The sequence below is a fragment of the Phocoena sinus genome, chromosome 4, assembly GCF_008692025.1.
Source record: "Phocoena sinus isolate mPhoSin1 chromosome 4, mPhoSin1.pri, whole genome shotgun sequence".
Taxonomy (NCBI): domain Eukaryota; kingdom Metazoa; phylum Chordata; class Mammalia; order Artiodactyla; family Phocoenidae; genus Phocoena; species Phocoena sinus.
The window spans coordinates 49,450,122-49,471,367 of NC_045766.1; the positions used below are offsets into that span (position 1 = coordinate 49,450,122).

The 21,246-nt window shown below is 40.2% G+C and overlaps 1 protein-coding gene across 10 annotated transcripts in view; it reads right to left on the reverse strand.

Annotated features, from left to right (window-relative positions):
• Nucleotides 1–21,246, reverse strand: part of PLD1 (phospholipase D1) — a 206,841-nt gene that overhangs the window by 56,481 nt on the left and 129,114 nt on the right. For 7 of the 10 annotated variants that reach the window (XR_004349783.1, XR_004349782.1, XM_032631634.1 and 4 more), the window contains 6 exons: nt 20,931–21,131; nt 19,668–19,881; nt 18,960–19,073; nt 10,180–10,308; nt 9,343–9,461; nt 7,738–7,851 (listed from right to left, as the gene is read on the reverse strand). Coding sequence is in view for 8 of the 10 variants with exons in the window: in XM_032631634.1 (XP_032487525.1) it covers nt 7,738–7,851; nt 9,343–9,461; nt 10,180–10,308; nt 18,960–19,073; nt 19,668–19,881; nt 20,931–21,131 (891 nt within the window). In the remaining 2 variants the exon portion in view is untranslated. The remainder of the gene's footprint in view (nt 1–7,737; nt 7,852–9,342; nt 9,462–10,179; nt 10,309–18,959; nt 19,074–19,667; nt 19,882–20,930; nt 21,132–21,246) is intronic. The other 3 variants (XM_032631637.1, XM_032631642.1, XM_032631636.1) reach the window with 2 other exon arrangements.

Sequence of the window (21,246 nt, forward strand, 5' to 3'; positions counted from 1 at the left end):
CACACACTCCCACATAGAGCTGTTGTAAAGAAAAAAAAATGGCATAACAAACACAAAGCACTATGTTACACAGCACATAGTAGATATTTGATATATGGTTGATCTACTGCTCTAAAAAGCTATGAGCAAAGTTTATATACCACCTTGGCGGTAATGTCCTAGTCTTGCCCTCAAATCCCAAAACCTTATACTTTCTTTCCTTTCACACTCTCAAAAATTTGCTGCTTCAAAGGCTTAATAAGCTCATTTGCATAATACATAAATCAGGAGTGTCAAGCAAGTTTCAACTCAAAGGTCAAGACTAACTGATTCCAAGTCTTCCTGAACAGCTATGTTGAAGAATGGATTCTTGGGACTAGACACACTGGGGAAGAAATCTAAGGTTGAAGGCCAATGGTGGCCATGAAGGGAAAGCAGGAAGGTCACATATCTGCCGTCTTTCTTGTGAAGGATAATGGTAAAAGTTTTCCTTTCTAAAGGCAGTTGAATGTTTATATTAAGTACACTTGTAAGCCAAAAGAAGACCATTTTGGCATCCGCCTGTGGGAAAGCATAAGCAAAGTAGAGGGGAGCCCCCCGAGGCCTATAAAACCATAGAAGTGGGGGGTTGCCTACATCCTAAGGGGGCTCAGCATTACCTGTCTTATTGTCTGGATCCAAATCTACATCATTTTCTCAAAATGAAAAGTCATTTAACTTTAAAAAGTCATCATTTTTGGTTAAACTTGAACATGTCTTTCAAGTAATACAGAAAAAAATTACTTGGAATTATGATGCATTTACTAGGATTCTGATTAGTTAAAATCTGTTTATCACCACAAGATAAATTGAAAATATGAATTTCTCTTTTACCCCTGAACCAGGGACCAACTCCACTGCTTTAAATGCTTGATGTTCTAGGAAATCTGTAAACTAATCTACTGAGTCAAAGACATCTTGATTGACTTACTTTTGTTTCAAATTTAAGATTTACTCATTTCTTTTTCTTAACTGACCTAACTTGTCTTGCATTTCTGTTTCAATCCAATGTAACTGAGACGAGCCTCAAACTCCTCCTTACACACACAGAAATGTGGCTTATCTTACTGGCCCAAGTAGATTGAGAATCAAATCTAACCCACGCTTTTCAAACCTCAAGTTTGAAAACACAATTTTAAAGTATATTTATGCCCTTTATAAAGGGCATATTTCTGATTTTATGTTTTCGCCTCAAGATTGTAACTAAAACCAGTCATTTTCCTTTGTACTGTGTCCTATTTTTTGACTTCTTAAAAGATAACCTTCTCTTTATCTACAAGCTCTAATCCCCTTACATACAGTGGGCCCAAGCTGAATATGTGGCTTAAAATACAGAAATCTCTTCCTGAAGGAAAACTTTCAAAACTTTCTTAGTATTTGTCCCAAGTTCCCGTTCTCTTACTGCAACGCTTTTACTCCCTACAAATTCAGTACATATCTTAATTCTTTTCTGTTTCTCTGAGCTCCCAAGTCAATCATGGAACAAAAGCACTATTTTTTTTGTCTCTCATGTAGAAGTTGGCCTCCATGTTGCAGCTCACAAGTGGCATGGGCTGGGGAGAGAAAAGAAGTGCTCAAATTATTGGGCCTCATTCTTCCAGTCTGTATTGAGAAGCACTGCAGGCAAGGAGAAGCAGAAATGGACTTTGTTCAAGAATCTGCCTCAGATTACCAAGCTCTTTCTTCCATATTTTTCTTTTTTTGGCTGTGCCACGTGGCTTGTGGGATCTCAGTTCCCCTGACCAGGGATCGAACATAGGCCCCCTGCTGTGGAAGCGCAGACTCTTAACCGCTGGACCACCAGGGAATTCCAAGCTCTTCCTTCTAAGAACCATTTTTCTACAGCTGAGCGTCATCCATTCACATCACAGTGTGTCATTATTCGAATAGGATGTTCCTTTGGCCTGAGCAATAGTGAAAAGTTAAACTTGAGGCTGAAGGAAAAGAAGAGAATATGCTTTTTGAAGAATAAGACTTAAGGGGAGAGAAGTCCTAGGAAAAAAATGCAGATTTGAGGGCTCTTTGGAGCCAGAAAACAAAAGGAGAGTTGGGGCTGGATTGGGCTGGATTTGGGTCTGCGGCAACAGAGGATAATATCAAAAGGCAAGCATGACATGCAGCTTTGCCTTGCTGGGGCCCTTGGTGGTTACAACCATCCTGGGACTTACTGGAAACAGTCTCTCTGCTGAGCAGTTATGACCTCAGCCTCTGGAAGCAGGCTGCTTAGAATCCAGTCTCATCCCGTCCAACACTCACTGTGTAATAACCTCTCAAAGTCTTAGTTTCCTCATCTGTAAAATATGGGGTCAAAGAGAACCGTAATTTATAGACTGGTGAATATTAAATGAGATACTCCATAAAAAACTTAGTGCAATGCTGGGCACTGAGTGAACACTCCCTGTTCACGTGGCTTCAGCCAGTCAAGACCCACAGCAAGATGCCTTACTGTACGAAGCCCTGGTCCATAAACAGAAAGCAGCTTCTATGTTAAGGAACTTCCTTAGAAATAAATCAAGTGGCTTTCTTTCACCCTTCCCTACCTACTTTGTTCTATCACTATACAAAACGCTTTGCTGTCCTTTGAAATCTACATTGATTCCTACATTGACATCCTTTGGAGTGTCTTTTGGACACTTTCCCCAAGTGTAGGAACAAATTTTTCCACTAGTATAATTTGAATGTCATTTACATTTGCCTTTATATATTTTTCTTTTCTTTTAATAGACAAAGAGATTGAAGACATGACTCCACTGGAATTACTTCCTTCAGTTCGGTAGAACTTCTTGGCAATGACCGTCTAAGAAATGACTTTTCTGCTATAAGCTGCCCAATTTAATAAAAAGGATTGTTCCACGTATCGATTCCGTGTTAACGCTAATTTGGCATCAAGAACTTTCTTTTACCTTAATAGAAATGTCAGATGTCCTCTGTCTTGGTCATTTATCGTAAGTGGCAACAAAAGCATTCAGGAACATAGTTTGTTCTTTTTAGGGAGAAAACAAGTTCTTTTATAAACTCTGTGCCTAAGCAGTTTCAGAATCATCTTTCTTCCAACCCCCTCCCCACGCCTGTCTCCTGCTATGCCTTCTCTGAGTGTTCTTGCCAGGCTTCTGAGAATACCCAGCACTGAGGGGAAACACCCAAGATTATTTTAAAGTGTCAGTGGAAGTTGCTGAAGTCAGCTGTCAGGTCTGGATGACATTTTTAGAAGCAGAAATTCATGTTGGTGAGGACAGGTCTCCATTCTGGCTGCTGTAGCTCTAGTCTCCTTGGCCGGCCCTGTCGGCCATAGCTTCTGTGACAGCTATGCACGTAGCTGGTGTGGAATCACCAGTAGTACATGCCTAAGGGTGATCAGGCCCAGTGCTTTTGTATTAAAAAATTAAATAACTGGGTTCCCTTCTGCAGATGAAAGAACAACATGAATTTTTTTTCTTTAAATCTTTTGTTTTTTTGGCTGCATTGGGTCTTCGTTGCTGCACGCGGACTTTCTCTAGTTGCGGCGAGCAGGGGCTACTCTTTGTTGCGGTGCGCAGGCTTCTCATTGCAGTGGCTTCTCTTGTTGTGCAGCACGGGCTCTAGGCACACGGATTTCAGTAGTTGTGGCTCACAGGCTCAGTAGTTGTGGCTCGCGGGCTCTAGAGCGCAGGCTCAGTAGTTGTGGCGCACGGGCTTAGTTGCTCCATGGCATGTGGGATGTTCCCAGATCAGGGCTCGAACCTGTGTCCTCTGCATTGGCAGGCAGATTCTTAACCACTACGCCACCAGGGAAGCCCAAGAACAACATGAATTTTATCTAGTATTTACTTTATTGTGTCCAATGCTCTTTCTCTCTCCATTTCAATATATATGGTATAAATAGTATAAAGATTTTTGTATCCAGAACTAGCCTGTGACCCATCCAGAGAAATGTCAGCTTCTTTGTTGCAAACTTTTGAAAACACTAGGGAATACCTGAAGGTTGCAGCTAATATTGATAGAATTCAAACTAGTATACTCTTCTAGGTGATTTGCATGGATTAATTTATTTAACTATCACCACAACCCTATGAGACAGGTACTATTGTGTTTCCTGTTTTAAAGATGAAGGAAACACATTCAGAGAGGTGAAATAATTTTCCCAAGGTTATACAGCTCGTATGTAGTGAGACAGGAATTTTTTTTTTGCGGTACACGGGCCTCTCACTGTTGTGGCCTCTCCCGTTGCGGAGCACAGGCTCTGGACGTGCAGGCTCAGCGGCCATGGCTCATGGGCCTAGCCGCTCCATGCATGTGGGATCTTCCCGGACCAGGGCACGAACCTGTGTTCCCTGCATCGGCAGGCGGACTCTCAACCACAGCGCCACCACGGAAGCCCAGAGACAGGAATTTGAATACAGTCTGCCCCTTCCCCTGGCTACATTACATCGCTCCTTTCCAGTTAATTAAGCCTGTGGTCTCTAAGTTATGTTATGAACAATAAACTATGTTAAAAACTATGTTAAAATCAATGTTAAAAAGACTAAGAAGACTTTTATTACGTTTTATTAAATTTCTCAACCAAGAGTATTTAACAGTCATTTGGCTATTGCCACACTGTAACTGAGAAAGTGAAAGACTTGAAAATACGACTATAAACTTTTTAAATCTTAAGTAGCCTCCTGCACAGCCAGGTCCCTATCTCCCTGATGTCTTCTGGATTCTCTGGAAAACCAGGGATTGGACTAGATTATTGCTTTTACCCGCTAAGCACTATACATTCATAACTTGACAACAACAATGCCTAGAACAAGGTGAATAATGTTTAGAGCCAGTAAGTAATGTGAAGTGAAACAATACTGTGGTCAGAATTTTACAGAAAAGGAGAAATGGAGCAGAGTAATTTCTTTACTTTTCTTCAGCGTCTGGTCATCTCAGATTTTCCTGTCTTCAAAAAGATGCACTGCCTGGTGGTGCCCCCTGTTTTCACAACTGGGGTTATTTTGGCAGTTCTGCAAAACATCTACTGGCAACCAGTAGGTGCTTTGTGAGGTCTAAAACTTTTTAAACTATGGGGGAGTCTTCTTTAAGAAAAAGAATACTAATTTATAAACACAAAATTAGTGTATTCTAGAATTACTATAGCAGTCTCTTTACTTGTCTCCTGTGTTCATTCTCCTTCTAGTCTTATAAGTTTTGCACATGTATAAACTTTAGGTCCCAAAGTGTGTTTGTTTGGAAAAACGGAAATAGGTGACACATTGAGAGATCCTACATCAATTAAGCTTGGGAAATGCTCATAGAATATTCAGTCTTAGTAATTTCATTATGCACACTGACATAACGAAGGCACTAAGAAATCCTATATTTTAAAAATCTGCAAAAACTTATCTGTCCATGGAAACCGTTTTTTGTGGAATAGCTATTAGCATTTCACAGACAAAACCCAATTAGGGAAACTCTGATCTAGATTAATCTTCATAAAACATTCATGTATCATGCTTCCTCTCAGATGACAAAAAAACATTCCAAAGTTCACTAATGCCTCCAGGATCAGGTCGAAATGAACCAGGCCAGCACTTCAGGGCAACCCCAATCTGGCCTTATGCTGTCTGAACCTCATCTACTACCTCTTCAAGAGCAAATGGTTTGCTGCAGTGGGTTTTACCATCTTCTGAGCAGCAGACTTATTCCTTAAAGGGGGTACCCAGCTCTGTCCCTCTCATTTGCCAACCTCTCATGGCATGCTGGTCCATACTCTCAAGACTGGCATTTGGTCCTAGACCACACCTTGCGTTGTTAACTGAATTCTTTAACATCACATCTTCCTCTCCCCCATCTAACTCCTTTTCCAGAGGCAGAGAACTCCTTTTGTCTGTCTCCTCAGTATCCAGGTGTGCACTGATGATTTGACTGTGCAAACAGATGGCACTTAGTAGACATAAACTGACTGAATAAATGAACTAATGAGTCTTGGTAAACTTCGTTTCAAATCAATTGGCTTTGTAGAGTGCAGGCAGCCTGGGCATGTCAGGGATGAACATGTGAGCATGTTGAGAAGTCACTGATCTAGCACCATTTCTACCACAACATCCACTAATAGGGAGAAGGTGAACCAAGGGAGGCGTTTTGTAGGGCGGATATGCGGAGCATCTATCTGCCTCATCAGGGTGGCAGGAAGAGATTACATAAACCAGGGCTTTACCAAAAAACATTAGAAGATGTCTGTATATGCAACACTGGGATAAACCATCTTTTGCTAATCATAAAAATACACAATTCTCAGAAATAACTTTTCAACAGATGCTTAATTAGCATCGGCTAACTTGGATAAGTTGATCACTGAGTCAATTTTAATGCCATCTCAAATATTAAATTAAATTCTCTTATTTTCTTAATATCAAGGCTCCTATTTTATCTTACAGCACAGGTTATTTTTCCCTCTAAGTAGAATAAAATTAAACAGGTTCATAAAATATTCATTAACTTACATATGAATGCATATCTATCTGTGCCTCTAAGTTTAAATTAGTTATCTCCTTTAGCCTGGGATGACGAAGTATTTGCTGTAGGTAATTCTCTTAAGTGATTTATCTTTTTGATTGTTCTATTATTTGATCTACGGTCTGAAATGTCTTTTTATTTCTTAGATACACACACCTCTCCTTGCACGTAGTACAAAGTAACTGATTCAGGCGTTTCATTTATATAATCATATTCACCAGAATCCATATCCAAATTAAATGAATCCATAATAGTGATGTCAGCAGCAGACTACTGGATCTTCACTTAAGAAATACTTTTAGCACAATAAGTTTAGTTAACATCCATCACTTCACATACTTACAAATTTTTTTTCTTGTGATGAGAACTTTTAAGATCTACTCCCTTAGCAACGTTCAAATATACAACACAGTACTGTTAACCACAGTCACCATGCTCTACATTACATCCCAGGACTTATTAAGAGTAAAATGGGAAGCTGTACCTTTTGACCCCTGTCACCCATTTCTGCACCCCTTCCATCCCACCCTTTGCCTTTGAAAAACACCAATCTGTTCTGTACTTAAACAATACATTTGACGCCGACAGTGATGACTTTGAACAAAAGGCAATGCAATCCTAGTTCTGTCCCTGCATGATCTCAAGACACTTGAGCTGGAGTTGGTACAGGGAGCAGATTGGGTAACTGTGGACTAGACTAGGATTTCAAGCTCCACCTCTGTTGATAACCAGCTCGATGACCCTGGGCAAGTCTCAAAGTTTCACTGGGTCTTAATTTTCTTATTTGTAATTTGAGAATGTTGTACTGGATGTGGTTAAATTTTGTTACTTTAATAAGCAAATTTCTCATTCTTTTAAAAGTGTCTCTAAAAGGCATTTGGTTAATTAGGAACTCAAATTAGATTGAACTATAACTAGCTTCCTAGATGCTAAGTTTCAGCCATATTCCTGGTGCTTCACTGGTATCAGCTCCAGGTTTACTGGGTATCATGTTGCTAGAGTCACTTCAGAAGGAATTACAGGACAAGCCTCTTCTTGAGTGGCCTTTTCTAAAGATATGCATTTATTGTACCTATATGAGAGTTTTAACAAGAGGATAAATTGAGTACATTTAAAATAGAAAATACAATACTAAGTTTTAAAAGGTCTATTTAGATTTGCTTTGGAGTTGTCCTTATTGTTGAAGCCAATAGGCATTTAGTCCCGTAAGAGTGACTCTACCCAGTAGTACTTCATGAAAAGAAAAGCCAGACTTACCTGTACATTAGCATGGACAGACCCAGGCACTTGGTGTTTCAACTCATGGGCTGTTGTTTGAGATTTTGGAAGCAGAAAAGGATATGAAAGGGACCGATATTTTGGTTTCATAATCTAAAATAAAGAAAAATCAGGTAAAAAAGATTCAAATGAAAAAACAGTTCCAGTCTTCCTTACTTTGTGATTATAAAAAAAAATTCAGGTTCATTTGAAAAAGAAAAAGGGAAAGAAATATTAACAATGGGTGTTTCTAGGTGAAGAGGCAATAGATTATTTATTTTTGTTTTCTGTCTATTTCCCAGGGACAGAAAACTCCCTTTTTCCTTCTTTTACCTTTTCAAGTGAGCATTATTGCTTTGTATTTTTAAAGAAAACTTAAATACAACCTGGAGTTATAGAAGTACACAATTGCAAAAATGGTATTATTTTATAAACTGATTTTTTTACTACATTGTAGATATCTTGCAACAGCAGTAAAGCACTATATATCATTTAAAAATAATTTCATAGTAAAATGGCATGGAACAATCATAATTTGTTTAACGATTTCTATCAATGAGGATGTCAGCTGTTTCTCATTTTATATGAATTATTAGATGCAATGTCAAGATAAATGACTTATTGAGTAATTTCTTTAGCTTAAATACCTGAAATAGATTTTGAGTCAAAGGTTACATACCTTTAAAAAGTTTTCTGCAGTTGTACCAATTTATCCTCCCAGGAGCAAGGTATAAGACCATCATAGATCCCAAACCCAATTGTAGGTAACTGCAGCGTTTTTATCTTTGTCAGTCCAATAAGTTAAAAATATTATCCTTTTATTTATTCATTCATTTGCCTCTAAATTCTTGTTAAAAATATTTCCACTATTTCTAAGAGCTCCCACTAACTGTCTATAATGTTATTTAAATGAAAATAAGGGGACACTTTAAGTTGTTAATAAAACTAAATCTTTTTCCAAATTGTAGGGACAAAAATGCCTATAAAACCATTTTATTTATTTTATTTATTAAGATTCTATAAATAAAATGGAATCTTAATAACACCTAGACGATAGGTACTTAACTTAGGAATGTTAGGTCAAATTCTTACAAGTAATGAAGACATCATACTAAAGAAGACACAGACTGGAGAAAAGAAAAATGTCTCCATTTTCTCATACTACTCACTTTGCTCAGAACCGCCTCTCAGAAGGCTGTACCAATATGGGCCCAGGGCAGTGCCAGGATTGGAAGGCCTTGCAAGCTCCAGCTCTCTTACCTGAACGAGGCTCCCATCCCCCTACAGTAGGCCGACAGCCCTCCACGTGACTATCAGCCCCGGCCAGGTGCTTAAACGACACGGAGTGTCCCAAGTGTTCAAAGGGTTAAACCATAGGCTGTGATAGCAGCATCATCCCTCCACCCTCTGAATTGTCTGTGGTGTGAAAGTTCAGGAACATTTTCTTTTTCTTTTGCTCTTGCTCAGAGACCCAGGCACTCTGACAACCGGGCACCCAAGAGTGGATGGGTAGCACAGCTGCGGCTACCACAGCCCCTTCTCGCCTCCTTTTCCTGGCCTGTCTCTCTTCATGTGGACTGAATCATGATAAGACCACCTATGTACCTTCGTGAAGTTCCAGCGCTGGATGAAGTGACGGGCCACGTCGCGAGCCGCCTTCCCGTGGACTACAGAGGCGATGTCGTGCCATGGCATCCGGGGGGTGGAGTGCCTGTCAATGAAATCTGCCCGGGTGCACCAGGCAAGGTCCTCGCTAACTTCTGTGCCCAGAGGCACACAAGCCATCTGACCCCATCTCTGACCCTGACCACGATACATATAAGAAAATGTGGTAATGCCCACCGTGTGTATATTACTTGGCTTGGATAGAACAATACCTTTATAGCCAAGAGAAACATAGATCTCACAGTGAGGAACACAGTCTCCTACGCACCTCTCCCAAATATGTTTCCACTTCACTTATTAGATAATCACTAGGCAAGGCAGATGTGAGTTGGTACAAATTATTTAAAGCTGTGTACTTGACATTACATTTTTCTTTTTTATCCTGTTGAAATAATGTTAAGCTACGTTCTTATTTCCTGTTAGATATACAAGCACAGTGATAATCTGAAATGTGTTGTTTTAATGCTGGAAGATGAAGATGATATGCAGAAAAAAGGAGATGATCAAAGGAAGGGAACCATCTCCTGGAGAATTAGAGACTATTACCCCCTTAAAATATGCCTATATGGAAGCTGGAGATTTCCAACAAGTAAGCTCTATTTCATTTTCTTTTCTTACTATAAGGAAAAGCCCTTAAGTACATGACTGAATCATAGCTTCCAGTGTTTTACCAAATATTCAAAACAAAACAAAACAAAAGATGCACATGCATACTTGTTGAGATGCTGACAAGGAAAAGACAAAATATAAGCAGCCACCCACTACCATGGTACTTACCTGCAAAAGGTTTATCAAGTTGAACCCAATCTTTGAAGACAAAATTGCAGTAGTCCTTTCCATGCCAGAATCTGGTTTCCCCATGTAGCTCTCCCACACCTGTCTGCAAACTTTGGATGGAGCCCGTGTCTGTAAATGCAGCAAGACTCTCACTCAGAGACTGGTTCAGGCGGACCCCAGAGAGGGAGGCTCATCTCTTATTTATTAAACACCTAAAGACTTCTTAACTTTTCTTCTTAAGCCTCATAACTAGGACAGCATGTGTTCATAAGGCTGTGGACTGAAAAGGTTTTAAAACCCTCATGAATTTACTATTAGTGGGTAGTTGGGACTACAATCAGGTTCATCATTTGGCAGTGAAATTTAATATTCTTATTCTCACCATCTACCAGATCACTGGAGGAATGGATCACAGGGTTAACTGTGAATAAAGAACTTGCTAGGAGAGCCTATGAGAGAGCAGTAAAGTCAGGTCAGGTGGAGGAACATGAGATGCAGAGGCCATAAAGAAGTCATGTCCTTCTTTTTCCTCAACCAAAATGGTGCACATCTAATGTATCATTCTTGTCTTTTGCATCTCAAAATGCAAGAACCTCAAATTTGCAGACAGCCTGTGTTCCAGCCCTGGAACTGACTAGCTAAGTGACACTGAGCTTCATCTTTTTGGGTCAGAAATCCTTTATGTGTGAAAGGAAACATTTGGCCCAGATGACATCTAAGATCTTTTGGGCTTTAACATTCTATTTTTCTAAAATTATAAATGACATCCATAAGTAGTGTAACAATAGACAGAAGCTCATGACCACACAGGCGCAAAAGCAGCAATCCACTGCAATATTTCACAAAGAACTTTGTCGGCAACATTTTACTTAAGGGTAAATATGTTGACTTAAATAGTTTGTATGTTTATGGAATATGCTGATCACAAAGACAACTAAGCAGGAAAACCAGCAAAACTACAAATCACAAAATGCAGCGCTTGGCACAAAAGAGACACTTAACAGATAGACACTGGATGCAAAAATGCTTGTTGAATGAATAAATGGTACCGTGTGCAGGAGCCAGTAAGAGTACCGGACTGGTCTCCCTACCAACATACTGCCCCAGAGCTGTCCTTCTAAAAATGCAGACTCCGTGCTTAAAAGCCTTCTAGGATGACCTACTGCCTAGAGGGGGTCAAATCCTAAGGGTTTAGTATGCACAGAGAGCTCTTCTCAAGCTGTTGACAATCTCTCTTTCTGGTCCTTGTTTTCCTCACACAGCCCAGACCCCAGGCACACCGTACTTCTCACTGCTTTTGACAGGCCTGGTTCATCATGCAGCTGGTACATTATTCCTTCTGCCTAGAAGGTTCTTCCCTCCCTCTTGGTCTGAACTCCTCATCCTCCTTCAAGAGCCACATTAGCTGTCATCTGTCCTAGAGACACCTCCCAGATCCCAGCAGGGAGAGGCAGTCCCTAGCACTGCTGTAGAACCATTAACAGTTGCACACCTCAGGGCCTCTGACTCTGTGACCCAATTGTGTAAGGATGCTCCTCCCTGCTCCCCACTCACTCATCTATGAACTTTGGGGCGGGGAGTATGTCTCCTCAGTGCCTGGTATAGCTACTGGCAGTCAGTAGGCAATCAGTAAGTATTTGCAGAGCAAAAGTTTTTAAACAATCACCACACATACTGCTAGTATTCTATCTCAGACTGAATAATTAACCTCCAAACGGTATTGGAATTTTCTGTAAAAGGAAAATGTCTTAAAATGTTAACAATGAACAAAACTCAATAATGTTAAAAATAAAATTCTGTTGATTTCTCCCAGTGATTTATATTCCTGCTCTCTAAGACTGAAAGGCCAAAGTACTGGTAGGTCTATTTGCTCACCTGTAGGCTCTTTATAGTAAGCATGGCACTTTGTTTATTAAAAAAACAGGAAAAGAAAAAAAAAATAAAAAAAAATAAAAAAAAACAGGAAAAGAAAAAAAGGAGACAGAGAACGAGATAAATAGTGGGTCAATTCTGAAATATATATATATATATATATATTATATATAAAATTTGTTTTCATCAATTGAGAAACTCCAGGCTAAATCTTTATATGTATACACATATACTTGTTTAAAAATCTCACCTAATAATCAGTTTTGATAAGAAAAACAAAGCAAATTCTCAGTCTCAGATAATGATCTTGGTGCTAATTGAATTCAACCTGCTCACAGTTCAAATTTGGTTTTGGTTTTAGTCATGGCCAAAACTAGTCCAAATAAATCAGGGTCCTCCTCAGAACAAATGAAATAATATTAAGGCTAAACAGAACAAAATACTCCTACTTACTGCGATTACTGCTCAGAATTGCATGAACACGTACGAGCAGGAAGGGAGGACTTTTTACATCAGCAATGCCGACCTGAGGTGGTTCTTATTAGTCTATATCTGGCTCCAGTTGATTTCATAATCGCATCTGCCTTGTCTTTTGGCACCGGTTTTTCATGCCAGTTTACTGTAAGCCTCATCCATCGGTGGCCCAGACTCTGGCTGCTGAAGTTCATGAAGAACTTTTTTTTTTTTTTGTGGCATGCAGGCCTCTCACTGTTGTGGCCTCTCCCGTTGCGGAGCACAGGCTCCGGACGTGCAGGCTCAGCGGCCATGGATCACGGGCCCAGCCACTCCATGGCAGGTGGGATCATCCCAGACCGGGGCACGAACCCGTGTCCCCTGCATCGGCAGGCAGACTCTCAACCACTGCGCCACCAGGGAAGAGGGTATCTTCCTGCCCCTCATCCGGTGTCTTCTGACTTTGCCACATCCTCCTGTTTTTTCTCTCGTCTCTTGGCTTCCAAGGCTGCACTCCTCTACCATTACTCCGACTCACCCTTCTTGATCTTCTTTCCTAGCTCCTCCCTCACAAGGTTTTCCCCAGCTTTCCCCTAAATGTACCCCTGTAGCCCTGGCTTCTCACTGGGGCTCTAGATCTACAGCCACGTCCAATGCCTCACTTGACCTCATCTACCTAGTTGTCCCACCAAACTATAAACTCATGTGTAACACTAGAATCACCATCATTCCTACAAAATCAAGTCTTCCCTTGAGATTTCTGCTTTCTGTTCATGGTTTCTCAAGCAAAACCTCAGAATCACCTCTGGCTCCCCTCTTTTCTTCACTGTCTTCTCCACCCACCTCCCCATCACCACTTCTCAAATCCTACTGAAATTTGCGGATTCTTTCTTCTGAAAAAAGATTCTCTTATTCACTGGAACAAGCTAGTCAGACTCCCCATGTCTCTAGTATGACCTTCGTAAAATACCACCCTTATTCCCCTACCCTTCCCCTCCACCCCCCACCCCCTCCAAATTCCACCTTCCCAGGGATTCTCCAGCATTTAAGGAATGAGGGTCAATGACCCAGCCTGACTTTCAAGACTCTCCAGATATTGGTACAATTATATCCCACCAGCCCAATCCATACAAATTAACTACCTATCAACAGCAATTCCAAAACCCCAAAGCTCTGAAAATCCAAATGTTTCTTCACAGCTCATTGGTTAGCAAAACCTGACGTGAACTTGAGGTTATTATCTTTATTTATCCCACTTGATGTTGCACGAATGTAAATGATTTGCTTATAGGGTATTTCCTGGACTTTGCCAGGAGTGTAACATAATATAGAGTATAGGTATTGTATTACCTTTCTAAAATCCAGAATCTTCTAATTTCTTTTTTTTAATTGAGGTAACATTGGTTTATAACATTATGTAAGTTTCATGTGTATGACCTTATATTTCTACTTCTATATACACTACAGCATGCTCCCCACCAAAAATTTATTCTCCATCCATCACCATACAGTTGATCCCCTTTACCCATTTCACCTCCCTCAATCCCTTCCCTTTTGGTAACCACTACTCTGTTCTCTGTATCTCCATAATTATTTCTGTTTAGTTTGCTTGTTTATTTTGTTTCTGTGTTTGTTTCCTTGTCTTTTACATTCCACATATCAGTGAAATCACATAGTATTTGTCTTTCTCCATCGGACTTATTTCACTTAATATAATAATCTCAAGGTCCATTTATGTTGTTGAAAATGGCAAGATTTCATCTTGTTTTATGGCTAAGCAGTATTCTATTGTATATATTTACCACATCTTTACCTATTCATTCACTGATGGGCACTTAGGTTGTTTCCATATCTTGGCTATTGTAAATAATGCTGCAATGAACATAAAGGTGTATATATCTTTTTGAATTAGGTTTTTATTTTTGTATTTTTTAGGTAAATACCCAGAAATGGGATAGCTGGATCATACAGTAGTTCTATTCTTAATTTTTTGAGGAATCTCCATACTGCTTTCCAAAGTGGCTGCACCAATTTACCTTCCCATCAACAGTGCATGAAAGTTCCCTTTTCTCCTCATGGTCGCCAACATTTTTTATTTTTTCCCTTTTCGATAACAGGCATTCTAACAGGTGTGAAGTGATATGTCATTCTGGTTTTGGTTTGCATTTCCCTAACGATTAGTGATGTTGACTATATTTTCGTGTGTCTGTTGTTCATCTGTATGTCTTCTTTGGAAAAATGTCTCTTTAGCTTTTCTACCCATTTTTAGTTGGATTGTTTTTGAGTTATACTAATTCTTTATATATTTTGGATATTATTTGCTTATTGTATATATCATTTACAAATATCGTCTCCCATTCAGTAGGTTGTCTTTTCATTTTGCTGTTGGTTTCCCCCTTTGTTGTTGGCATTTCTCATATGTGTGTTAAGATATAACATCTACCTGGAGTGCCTGTTTCTCTCCCTTCTTAGTCTCTACCTACTGAATTTCTGCCTATATTCACAGCCAGTTCTGAAACAGGTCCCCAGTGAGTTATATACATATATTTTTCAATCTCTTGGTTCTTGAAACTTGTTGGATTTTGGCATTGTGGATCAGGTTTACACTTGTGGAGAAGGCTTCGCTGACAACTCTTGCCAGAGGATATTTCCCCCTGATGAATTACTAAGGCACTAGGTTAGTAATACCATCACTTACCTATTAGACAATAAGCTCTTTGAGAGTGAAAATAAGTGTTATACATTCTACACCACTGAAAACAGAGTTTAGAAATGACTTAACCTACTCTTCATTACCCCTTATAATTAGATATCTGAGTTTGAAACACTTGTCTCAACTAAATGGCAAGAATTATTTTCCCCATCAGCCATATATTAAATCTTGCTTAAAAGGAAAAGATTAGCAAACAATTACTGAATATAAGAAGAATAAAATTCAACTCTTTTGGGCTTCCCTGGTGGCGCAGTGGTTGAGAGTCCGCCTGCCGATGCAGGGGACACGGGTTCGTGCCCTGGTCCGGGAAGATCCCACATGCCATGGAGCAGCTGGGCCTGTGAGCCATGGCCGCTGAGCCTGCGCGTCCGGAGCCTGTGCTCCGCAATGGGAGAGGCCACAACAGTGAGAGGCCCACGTACCGAAAAAAAAAAAAAAAAATTCAACCCTTTAAAAATAACTGTATCAAGGAAACGTGCTTGAAATTCTCCCTCTTGCAACATAATTTTAAGAGAAAAAAAATCTTGAAGATGGCTGAGTGATTTTGAATTAAAATATATACTATAGAAATCTACCATAGTTACTAATCACGTTTAAGATGAGCTGATTTTAGTGCAGTTTTTTTCTACTTAAAAACCCACAGTGATCTTGCGTGTACACTCTGTGTGCAGGAAGAAGACCCAATGCAGCCGAAAATAAAAATAAATAAATAAATAAATTTATAAAAAGAAAACACAGACCATAAAAAAAAAAAAAAAGTATGGAAAACAAAGGAAACCATGATGAAGCATAAAAAACAAAACAAAAACAAAAAACAACCCGGGCTTCGCTAGGAGCCCCGTTCAGCCATGGCCTTTTCCATTCAAGTGAAACATTGCAGAGAAGCTGATCCAGTTCATATCTTCAGGAAAGGAAGTTATTAACTCAAGTAAACATTCAGTTTCAAATTTATAATGAAGAGTCACTCTGTGCTTAATTTGGGTTTCAAGTCCTATAAGACAATATACGTTTAGGTCATTACATGATTTAAATGTAGAGATGTGCTCTTTAAACTTCCTTCATTATTAATAGTAGAACTTCCCTTTTTTTTTCCCAATACAAATTCACATGGCAGTCCAATATATAAAATAATATATGTGGGATTTTTCTGGTTGACACAGGTACCAATAGAGGTAGGAGGGTCCGGGGCCTTCAGGTACCAATAGAGGTAGGAGGGTCCGGGGCCCTCAGTATAATCCTCAGAGCCCCCCTGAGAAACACCAGGATGCAAGGAATAGACTTTGCAAAGCACTGCGCCAGAAGGACTCAACTATCCTTTGGCTTTCCTATTTAAGTAAATTAACTTTTTTCCTATTAAAAAATTAAATTTGTAACTTAATGTAGTTAATGGAAAGAGTCCTCTCCATCCCCCACATCCCATATGCAGTGCATCAGCAAATGCTGTCAGCTCCACCTCAAGATGTATTCAGTACCTGCCTGGTCACTACTTGCCACCCCTGTCTGCTCTGAGGAAAACGTTTGTAAAAATGCAAATCAGACCTTGTCTGGCCTTTGCTCAAGAAAGACCATCTGATGGCTTCCTTTTTCACTCAACGTATAAACCAAAATTCTATAATCTACCCAACCCTCTCCGACTTTGCTCCTATCATTCTCCCCTAGCCCACCTGACTTCAGCCACTCCTGGAACATACCAATCCCCTCCTGCCTCATAGTCTGCACTTGCTACTCCTCCTGGCTGGACTCCCTCCCCACAGACATTATCTTATCCTGATTCTTCTCTCCCTTTTGATCTTTCTCGAAAACTCACTTCATTGGAAAAGCATTCTCTGACCCCCTCCCCACATAAAATAGTAACTCCTCCCCTCTGCCCTTCCCCCCTTCCCCTGCTGTACTGTTTTCCATGATAATTCTTACCGCCTGACACGTTGTGTTTGATGATCTATTTGTATATACAATTCCCATCCTTACTCTCCTACTAGTTAACAGAATTTTGTCTGTGTTGTTCATTCCATCCCTAGTATCTAGAACAGTGATTGACATAGGAGCTCAGTAAGTACTTATTTAAAGAACAAATGAGTCATATACATTTATTTTTGTATCCCCACTTACAGTTTTTTTTTTTTTTTCTTTTGCGGTACGTGGGCCTCTCACGGTTGTGGCCTCTCCCGTTGCGGAGCACAGGCTCCAGACGCGCAGGCTCAGCGGCCATGGCCCACGGGCCCAGCCGCTCCGCGGCATGTGGGATCTTCCCGGACCGGGGCACGAACCCGCGTCCCCCGCATCGGCAGGCGGACTCTCAACCACTGCGCCACCAGGGAAGCCCTACAGATTTTAATGATTGTGCAATTCCATCAAGGGAATGAACTGCTCATTATGTTCTCAACCATCCTCCATCCTCTACTCTTGGATTTTAGGTTGTTTACTTTCTCTCTTCTCTCTCTCAATAAAAAACACTGCATTGGACGTGTATCCAGTTTATTAGGGAGAGGATTTCCATCAACACCTGAAAACCACCCACATTGCTGTCCCTAGTTCTCCACTATGGTGATCACCCCCTCAGCCTACCATCAGCCTGAATTACTTAACGTAGTCTGCACCCAGCTTGCATCTTCTTTTCCACTTGCCCCCAATCCTGTTATCAGCAACGCTAGCATTCAGTCCCCTTGACTTCATGTTTCACAACTTCATTCCTCCATCTCATCATCAGTCCTAACGCAGCAAAGCCACACTCTGGAATTACAAAGCAATACCTGGACCTGTTTGCAACCTTTTATCTTTAATGTCTGCCCCGGCATGCACCCCTGACCTGGCTCTCTGGACTCCCCAGTGCCCTGTCTCAGGGCTAGGACGCTCTACGGAGCGCAGGAATTACTGTGAGCTATCACTGAATCCACACAGGCATCAAGGACTAGCTGTATGTTAAATAAAGAAAATGTCTCCCCACATATGCTCTTCTCCATATTTTAGTATATATCAATGTTGTTTACGTATTTTATATCAATGTGATTTAAGACGAACAAATGTACTTAACAGTCACATGGGAGCTTTAGTTCACTATATACGGTTAATCAGTTTAAAAGTTGCAGGGTCTCCAGACTACAGAATGCTGGAACCACTGCTCAAGGTCCAGCTTAACGTTCAGGGTCATCAGCTCTTGACAGCCACAAGTGACTCACAGCCAGCCATGCTAGCTGGGCTCTATCTCAGCCATCTCCTAAATAGTACACAGAACTGTGGCCTTAAGAATTTAGCCAAAAGGTCCTGATGTAGTCATCTGCATATCTGCTAAATCACAAGTCTGAAGCATGACTTCTGGGAGACTGATAAACTAGAACTTCTCTGGGCACATCACTTATCATCTCCTAACCCTGCCTGGTTCGTCTGTAAAAAGGAGATAACACTGTTATTACCAAGCCCCACAAGCGCTCGGGGCAGTGAGCGGCAGAGCCTGCACACAGTAAACGCTAGCTCACAATTTTACTATGGTTGTTATTTATTATGATGATCACTTGTTACTAAATCTGATCCATTGCCAAGTTCCTCTTCATTCCACCATATTTTAGGCCCTGATTAATTTATTCGAGAACCTAGTTCTTAGAGAAACTTATCAGATTATCAATTCTAAAAGTATACGTGGGGTGAAAACTGTGAGAATGGAAAGCCAATCCAGAGACACAGTCACTCTGCTCATGCAGCAAAAGCTGAAGCCTACAGAGATTGTGGCGCTTCACACATCACTTACCAATGTTAGGTCTAGTGAGCCCCTGCTCAGACTCACCGGAAGAGCGAAAGAGTTTCAAGTGGGGCTTTAGACCATGGATTAAATTCTGACGACTCCTACAGTGATTACAATCACCTGGAGAAAGTTGAGAGTTCTTTCTTTACAAAGAGATATAGATATAGATATAAATATACCAAGTTTTCTAAACTCAGAAGCAGCTGCAATCATTTTAAAAACAAGGCGAGGCTATAAAATCAGTCACAAATTCTGTGCAACAGAAAACTGTAGAGCTTTAAGACAAATCTTAAAGAATGGTAAATTTATAAGATGTAGAAAATCTGATGTTTGAGGATAAAAGCTGGGTGTATTTCTGGATAGAAAGAGACATGAAATCTCTTATATGAAAAGTTTATAAAGTACACCTAATACTTTTCTTTTTCCTTTATAACGGCGTTATTTCAGAAATGCTTAGTCATTCTACAACCATTAGAAGCATGAATTGTGGCTGTAATGACTAGTGATGTGAATAAAACAATAAATCTGTTCTAAAATGGGTCGAACAGAGCCGTGAAATGGCATGAGACTGAATAGGATGATATAATGACTTCTCAGCATTGTTCACTTTACTCCATTATAGAAGGACAAGTTCTGCAAACAGGTATATACAGTGTCTGGCTATGGAGGAACAGAGCATTGTTGAGATAAATTCCAGTGCAGATGATGACTTACTGGAGGCGCTGTCAATGCTGCTGATGCTGTCCGTGTTGCGTAGGTGGTGTCTGTGCAGCTGCCTGTAGAGGCTGAATTTGGAAAACTTTCTGGGCTTTCCTATTCCTTTCAGTTTTGAATCTGCATCATCAACAGTCTTCAGGACGGGCAGATTTTTGTTAGATTCGTTTTCATCTTTGAGGCATAAGGATTCCATAGACTCTGTTGTTTCAGCCTGAGAAAATTATTTAAAAAACAAGAAAAAGAAAGAGAAGAAAAGAAACTGCATAAGATAAGCTGCACTGTGGCCTTTGAATTCCAGTTTAAAGTTTACACATGATGGAGGCTCCCTAAGAGACACACAATAATATGTGTGAGGTCAGCCACAGGGCAGTGGGCGATTCTTGTGAGCTGTTTAAATACTTCCAAAGGGATACCAGGAAGTCCATTATAGTTCCTCTTTCACTGGGCCAGAAATTTCATGCCAATTAACCTTTTGGTTTCAAATACAATTACATGAGTTATACTCACTGTTGAGCTACTGAACTTCTTCCTCTGATAAATATTAAGTAAGCGATGCTTTTTCTGTCAGTTATTTTCCCCGTTACCTTTTCACTAAATCTCTGTTTTCCCAGAAAAGTCACCAACATGTACAGCAGTAAAATAAGATGGAGCCCGTCAAACTTTTTAATAAGCATACTGATATTTGGCAACCATTCGAGTTGAAGTAACAAGTTACAAATACAGGCATTTAGAGATTTTGGCAGCTCTTGATTTGGCAGCTCTTGATTTGATACTTTGAGAAGTTATTAACCTCCTGCTTTCAAATAGAATTCCCTAAATGACTCCAGACTGACCTATCCTATTTTTGTATGTTTGTAAGAAGGAAGATTTCAAAAACCTTGGCAGCTAATTGTAATAAGGTTGCTTATTTAACTTAAAGTCCAATTTTGCCGCACATTTTTGTTTATGAACTTTTTTCCCAAATAGGAACTAAATCTTGAATTTAAATGGAAAGCAAAGGAACTGACTATGAGATAGCAAATGCTCTATCAGATCTGTTTTCTCTTCTTACAAGAGAAGAAACTGAGATTAACAGATGCATAGTTACAGACTCACTAAGTGGTATTTGAAACCAGGTCTGTGTTGGACTCAATGTTCTTTACCTCTCCAGGGATATGCCACCTCTCATTCAATCCATCAGTCAACCAATCACACTATTAATACACACTTATACAAACTGTGTCCCTTATATGCAGGTCCATAAAGGTGAAATTTACTAACTGTGAGGGAAACCAGAGAAGGTCCCCCGATGACGCGCTTCACGCTGCCCACGTCCGTGAGTCTGTGTTCATTGTCATCCCACCTTCCATAGGCCAGGTCAATCCCACCCACAAAGGCAACCGACTGGTCGATGATGATGAGTTTCTCGTGATGAGCCCACAGATATACACTGGATGACACATGATCTGGGTGCCTCATCACCTTGAGAGGAAAAAAAAACACACACGTAATATGCTTTCTAAAATGTCTTTCATATTATAATAAAATAGGTCTGTTTACTCCCCTGAACAACATTTCCTACAATTCAAATGCTAAA